The sequence below is a fragment of the Colobus angolensis genome, unplaced genomic scaffold, assembly GCF_000951035.1.
Source record: "Colobus angolensis palliatus isolate OR3802 unplaced genomic scaffold, Cang.pa_1.0 Scaffold25, whole genome shotgun sequence".
Classification (NCBI taxonomy): Eukaryota; Metazoa; Chordata; class Mammalia; order Primates; family Cercopithecidae; genus Colobus; species Colobus angolensis.
This window is the reverse complement of record NW_012115710.1, coordinates 4,008,390-4,015,549: the sequence shown is the minus strand read 5'-3', so window position 1 is coordinate 4,015,549 and position 7,160 is coordinate 4,008,390. Positions and strand designations below refer to the sequence as shown.

The following is a 7,160-nucleotide window of genomic DNA, read 5'->3' as shown; positions in this document are numbered from 1 at the left end:
AGGTGGCGGGCGCCTGTAGTCCCAGCTACTCCGGAGGCTGAGGCAGGAGAATGGCGTAAACCCGGGAGGCGGAGCTTGCAGTGAGCTGACATCTGGCCACTGCACTCCAGCCTGGGTGACAGAGCGAGACTCCGTCTCAAAAAAAAAAAGAAAGAAAGAAAGAAAGAAAGCAATTAAGCATTGCTAAGGTTTAATATGCAAAATAGGAAATAATATGCAAAGTAACAGGAAAATATACATACAGACTTTGGAAATATAAGCTTAAATTTTCTCGTCATGATTGTTTGGCTCCTGCCAACGACCTCTTTGTGGGCATTTTTTGGTACCTCCAGCACCAGATCAGGACCAGCTCTAAAAATGGATGCTGAAGGCATAAATGTAGGTAAAATGCAAACTGCTTCCTACCTCCCAATGGGGCTCAAGGCCTCCCTTCCGGCAGAGGGGGCAGTATGAGTCAAGGCCTATGAACTGCGGAAAAAGGTCCCTGCTGTAGGTGACAGCTTTCAGAGAGAAGTAGCTGGGGTTGTGGGGTCTTCCTCTGGTTTACCATGCCCACCACACACACCCATGGCTTCTACTTAGACACAACTCCCGTCCTCCAGAGCCCAGGATGGCCCAAGGAAATTTTATTCATTTGAGACAGAGTTTTGCTTTTGTTATCTAGGCTGGAGTGCAATGGCACGATCTCGGCTTACTGTAACCTCCACCTCCTGGGTTCAAGCGATTCTCCTGCCTCAGCCTCCCGAGGAGCTGGGATTACAGGCGCCCGCCACCTGATTAGCCACCAGCTCATGTTTGTATCTTCAGTAGAGATGGGGTTTCTCCATGTTGGTCAGCCTGGTCTTGAACTCCCGACCTCAGGTGTTCTGCCAGCCTTGGCCTCCCAAAGTGCTAGGATTACAGGTGTGAGCCACCGCGCCCAGCCGGTCCAAGGAAATAATGACTCATGATCATGACTTCGGGAGACTTTTGGAACCTGGGCCATAAATCTTCCAAGCGTGGCCCACAGATTGACATGAACAGGTTGAGGGAGGCCGAAGGGGTACACTCCCCACAGCCCAGATCTGAGTGCTTAGGACCATTCCAGTCCACGGAGCGAGGCTGCAGGGCAGAGGAAGAGCATGGGGCGTGTCTTTAGCCCCAGGTGACAGGAAGGAATGCTGCCCATGCTGTCTGTAGCCACTGGAAGAGCACCTTAGGGATGGTGCTAGATGACTTAACGTGTGTATATTTTTTGAGACCGTGTCTTGCTCTGTCGCCCAGGCTGCAGTGCAGTGGCATGATCATGGCTCACTGCAGCCTCTAATAACTGGGCTTAAATGATCCTCCCACCTCAGCCTCCCAGGTAGCTGAGACACAGGTGCGTGCCAGCATGCACAACCAACTTTTTTGTAGTTTTTGTAGAGACGGGTTTCACCGTGTTGCCCAGGCTGGTCTTGAATCCCTAACCTCAAGTGATTCGCCCATCTCAGCCTCCCAAAGTACTGGGATTACAGGTGTGAGCCACCTCGCCCAGCCATATTTGTGTACATTCTATGACATAACAGTCACAAACACCAGGGGCCCACTCCCCATGGTGGCTTCACTCGTGTGCTCCTCTTCTACCACTAGGCACCACCTCTTCCCGGAGCAAACCACAATTTGCATTTTCTATTACTCTGTCTCATCAAACAAAAGCTGCTTCACCACATGCTCCTGTGTCTATGCAAGCACTGCTTCGCTTGCCCCTGCGTTTCACGTGAATGACACCCCTGCAGTGTCTCCCGAAACCTGCTCTTTTTACTCAACTTTCTCCTCCTAACATTTATCCATATTAACAGCAGCTGTTTTGGTTTCACAACACATTTATTTAGAAAAACAACATACAGTAATAGGTATTTCAGAGAATGCAACAAAGGATAAAGACAAATACAAAAGAACTTGGGATACAACTGCTGGCTTCTGCCTTCCACACACAGTGGATTTTACTGTAACTGACTAGAATCACCCTGGTGCCAGGAAGTTCAGAGCCATGTCCATGGCCAGCACTGGCAGCTGTGGCTTTCTGTGGACTGTTGTTATGCCGGGCTTCATGTTCTTTCATTTCACAAATGTGACTGGGACTGGGTTGGGGACATACAGGGGAACAACAGTGGGTCTCTGCCCGTGGGAGCTCACAATCTAACAGCGAGACGGGCGCAAACGGCTAGCACAGGACAGCATAGCAAGTGTTACCCAAGGTACAGGCTCAGGGTGCTACGGGGACCTGCAAGAAGGCCACCTGAGCTTTGGGTAGCTGGGAAGGCTTCCTGGAGGAGGCGAGGCCCGAGGTGGGGGTAAGCCTGGGCCAGGCAAAAGGCAGGGCTCTCAGCTCCCATCTGTGGTTCAACACCCTGTGCGTAGGCCCCTCAGCTGACCTGTCTTCTGTGAAATTCTCGATCCCGCTGTCTGTTCTATTCACACTGTGCTGCTTTGTCTTGGTGGTTAGCTTTCACAAGCACACACCTCATACTCCAAAACTTAGGCTGCCGTCTCCTGAGAGGCTTTTTTTTTGAGACACAGTCTCTGTTGCCCGGGCTGGAGTGCAGTGGTGTGATCCTGGCTCACTGCAACACTTCCCGGGTTCAAGTGATTCTCCTGCCTCAGCCTCCCGAGTAGCTGAGATCACAGGCACCCACCACACCTGGCTAATTTTTGTATTTTTAGTAGACATGGGGTTTCACCATGTTGGTCAGGCTGGTCTCGAACTCCTGACCTCAAGTGATCCGCCTGCCTCGGCCACCCAAATTGCTGAGATTACAGGCCTGAGCCACTGCGCTCTGCAGGCCTTGGAAGTTCTCTTACATTTGGAATTTTTTCATGACACCTATGACTATGCTTTGGAGAGAGCGGCTGTCCCAGCGACCCCAGCTGGGACCAAGACCACCACCGCATCTCCATCACCAGGTCGAGGCAGGATGAGGTGGGCGGTCGCAGTGGGTGGAAAGGGGCCAAAGACACTCAAATAAAAGCCACAGAAGCCACACCCATGAGGCTGCTGCCTGGGCAGAGGGCTCAGAATACTTCCTAAATGGAAAAAGGCAAAGCACACAACAATTGTCTCAAGGGCAGTTACGTGAAAGAAAGAAACATGTTATCTTGCCACAACCCCAAACCAGACAACAGGGCGCGTTCCCCGCATGGAACTCCCTGGGGACCTGCGGGCCCCGGAGCTGCTGTGGCTCAGTCAAAGGTGATCCGGAAGCTGCGCTCCTGCTCCTTGCGCCGGCCCTCGCACACCTTGGTCACCTCCTCCACCTTCCTCTGCAGCAGGGCCGAGTTCTGGTCGATCCACTGCAGCGAGCCCATGTGCGCGTTAAGGATCTTGCAGATCTGCTGCAGTGGGTCGCTGGTGTCGGCGGGGGCCCCGGACGTGTTCAGGTGCTCGATGATGTCCTTGAGGTCCTGGGCCATGCGCTTGAGCTGCGCGTCGATGTTCTCAGCCAGCTTGTAGGTTTTCTCGCGCTCCTCATCCGCGTGCTGTAGGTAGATGGTTCCGCTCTGCTCCTTTACCAACTCCTCCAGCGGGCTCAGCAGGTCTTCCAGCTCCTTCTGCTGGGACAGGATGAAGTCGAGCTCCTGGTCCAGCCTCTTCTGGTCCAGCTTCACCTTCTCCACCTCGCGGTGCAGGCTGGTGATCTTCTCCCCGTTCTCGATCAGCGTGCGGTCCCAGGCATTGACCTGGGTGGCCTGCTGGAGGAAGTGCCGCTCCTGGTCCTCTAGCTCCAGGCTCCATTTGTTGATCAGGCTCTCCAGCTGCGCGTAGGTCATGGCGGAGCTGGCAGCCGCCCCTGCAGCTGCACCAGGGCCAGGTGGAGCAGTCACAGCGGCTGCCGTATTGCTGGGGATCCCAGCTGGCGCCAGTGGTTTTAAATTCAAGGCAAAGCCGGTGGTGCTGCTGCTGGTGGCGGTGGTGGCAGCGGTGGATGTTGTTGTGGAGGCACCGGAAGCTGCTCCAGGTGCCTTTAGGCTGAAGCCCTGTGTCCCAGCAGCGGGGGCTCCTGCGGTGGTCGCAGGGGTACAGAGGGAGAGTCCAGTGGTGGCAGACGAGGTTGGAGCGGTTGCTATTGATGCAAAGAGGGTGGGCCCAGTACCGGTGGTGGTGGCTGTGGCTGTGGGAGCAGCTGGCTGCGTGACGCCTGCTGTGGTGGCTGCTGGCGTGGCTGGAGTAAAGGGCAATGCGGCAGGTGCTGTGGGCTGGGCTGAATTCCCTGCTGAGCCAATGCTGAAACCGGAGGGCTGGGCCGTGCTTCCACCAGTGAATGAGAAGCCTCCAGATGTGGTGGCTGGAGCCACAGAGGTGGTGGAGGGGCCAAACACAAAGCCGGTGGGTGCTGTGCCCTGGCTGGAGGTGACAGTGCTCGATACGGCATTCGTGAGATTGCTGCTGCCCAGCCCAAAGCCACTGGGGTTTGCCATGGCTGGGGTGGCAGCTGTGTTGCTCAAGTTGAGCTTTGAAGTACCGATCCCCAAAGAAAATCCAGTTCCCCCTGAGGCAAGAGTTGCTGTTCCAAAAGTGAAGCCTGTTGTCTGTGTGGCCGGAGTCTGAGTGGCGAGTGAGAACAGGCCAGTGGAAGGGGTACTTGTGGTTGGTTGGGAGGGAGCCCCAAAATTAAACCCTCCAGTGCCAGAGGTGGAGAAAGAAAACCCTGTAGCAGGTGTGGTTGTCGCTGTCTTTGCAGTGCCAAATGTGAACCCACCTGTAGGGGCCCCAGTGCCTCCAAAATTAAACCCGCTCATGGCTCCGGACTCTGGTGGCAGCAGCTACTCTGGCTCCCAAAGCAAATCCGCTGGCGTCTGCAACCTCAGGAAGATTTCTAAAGCAGAGGAAGTGACATTGTCAGATGGCAGTTTTGGAAAGGCAAGCCCAGTGGCATGACTGGGCACGGCTGGTTTGGAGGGCGGTGGGATGGGATTATGATACCATAGAGCAACCCCCCTTCGTCCTGTGTAACCTAAACCAGACTCTAAATCGAGAAGGATCCAGAAGCACAAATGCACGCTCCAGGGGTCAGGTACGAGGAGCCAGGGTGCCAGGGACGTGCATGGCCACGTTCAGCACAGTGGAAAGTTCCCACTCTGGAGGATGAGGCGGCAGAACAGGACCTTGGACCCACCTCAGCCCGAGATCAGATTTGAGGCACTGCCACAAGCGGGACTCGGACACAGAAGAGCAGCTGCAGGACCCGCTCCCAGCGTGGGACCCAGTAAGGTTCCCCTGCTGACTCTGGTGGGGTGTGAGCGGATCAGCTCTTGCCACCCTGAGGGCCTCTCTGGACCTCAGAGAGAGAGATGGGGCTGGGAACCCGGCTGGATGGCAGGGTCTGGGCTGCTGAAGGTCCCCCAGGCCCACACCTGTACTCTCTAAGTGCAGGAGAGGACGTGCCCCCTCCTAACTCAGGGGAGGGTCTGAAACCCATGTGCTCAGAGCACAGATGCCCCTGGCCACAGTGACTGGCTCGAGGATAAACTGAGACCTGAGCCAGGCAATCAGAGCCTCCCCTGGGATTTTCTCCATGCTTGGAAGGCAGCTGCCTCCTTCACCTGTCAGTGTGGTGCAGAGGATTGCACCTGGGCCTCCCCTGGACACCTTCTCAACCACCTGCAGACACTGGGACATCACCGGAGACCATGAGCCCCACCAGAGATGGATGGGGTGGGGAAGAGATAAAGAGCCCCCCAGAAGCCCCATGGGCCAAACATTTCCCGTCAGTCCAAACTGACTTGATGTTGGTAACGTCTAACTGGAAAATCTCCAAGTGGTGCCATCTATCAGCAGGAAGGTCAAGGTTACCCGGTGAGGAAAGGGTGAGGGGGAGTGCTGGATGGGGGTGGCTTTTTTTTCTTTTGGGAAAGGGTTTTGCTCTGTCATGCCAGCTGGAATGCAGTGACATATCACAACTCACGGCAGCCTCAAGCTCCGGGGCCCAAGCGATCCTTCCACCTCAGCCTCCCAAAGTAGCTGGGACTACAGGTGCATGCCACCATGCCCGGCTAATGTTTTTTATTTTTTGTAGAAATGGGATTTCACTCTGTTGCCCTGGTCTTGAACTCCTGGGCTGCAGCGATCCTCCCTCTTTGTCCTCCCAAAGTGCTAGGACTATAGGCGAGAGCCCACCAGATGATCAGAAGTACCCTTAGAAGATGGGTTTGACTGACTGGAGAGAGAAGAAAGCTTGTGGTGGCGACAGCAAAATCTGAGGATGGGAGAAAGCCAGGAGCCAGGGAAGGCAGAAGCAGCTCTAAAAGCCGGAAATGGAAAGAGGGAGGCCCTGTCTAAAAAACAAACAAACCAAACAAAGTCATGACTGAGAAGCCAAGTGCCTGGCCCAGAGAAACACCCACGAGGTCTGTTTCCTCTTCCCTCTCTCCAGACCAGTTTTTAAATTGCTTGGTGTCTGTCCTCAGGAAATCCCCTTCTAGCCTGAGGAAGAGGAAACCTACCTCACTACCCCCACCCCTTCCACTGCACCCTTCTGCCTTCCTCACAGGCCCCTAATTTTTGTTTCATCTGCTCCTCCTCCTCCACACAGCCAAGCAAGTCTGGGGAGATGACCCTAGGGCCAGCTGCATGCGCCGCCTTGTCCAAGCCAGCGGATCTCAATGGGCGTCCATCAGCACTGACTGGAGCATTCAAAACACAGAAGGCTGCCAGCGCCACGAAGCCAGGCTCTCCAGGGCTAGGATGCTGGCCCTGGCATTTTCATAAAGCTCTCCTGGGGCATTCTGAGAAAGGTCTCTTCAACAGGCCACGGCAAGTGCCTGAGCCCCCAGGACTGCTGGGGCCCAGCCCAGCCTGCATCAATTCCTCCCCTTCTGGGACAGAACAAAAGTCCTCACTGCTGAGCCACCTCAAGTCGGTGTGTTGTTACTGGCAGCTAAAGGCATCTGAGCAGCTACACCTACACATCTCAGTTCTCAAGAACTCAGCTTAAAAAAGCTTTTGCTATTAATAAGTTATAGCTAAAATTTCCAAGATGAGCATTTATAAAAAGCTCTTTGCAACTATGAAAAAACTACAAGGGCCGGGCGCGGTGGCTCAAGCCTGTAATCTCAGCACTTTGGGAGGCCGAGACGGGCGGATCACGAGGTCAGGAGATCGAGACCATCCTGGCTAACATGGTGAAACCCCGTCTCTACTA

The 7,160-nt window shown here is 54.8% G+C and overlaps 1 protein-coding gene across 12 annotated transcripts in view; it reads right to left on the bottom strand.

Moving 5' to 3' along the window:
* Positions 1–1,826: 1,826 nt before the first annotated feature.
* The window catches only part of NUP62 (nucleoporin 62kDa), a 59,454-nt gene continuing 54,120 nt past the window's right edge, over positions 1,827–7,160 (bottom strand). For 8 of the 12 annotated variants that reach the window (XM_011946334.1, XM_011946337.1, XM_011946328.1 and 5 more), the window contains one exon: positions 1,827–4,835. In XM_011946334.1, the coding sequence (XP_011801724.1) occupies positions 3,202–4,758 (1,557 nt within the window). In that variant the 5' untranslated portion in view covers positions 4,759–4,835 and the 3' untranslated portion in view covers positions 1,827–3,201. Of the gene's footprint in view, positions 4,836–6,049; positions 6,295–7,160 lie in introns of all 12 variants that reach the window. The other 4 variants (XM_011946331.1, XM_011946333.1, XM_011946335.1 and 1 more) reach the window with 2 other exon arrangements.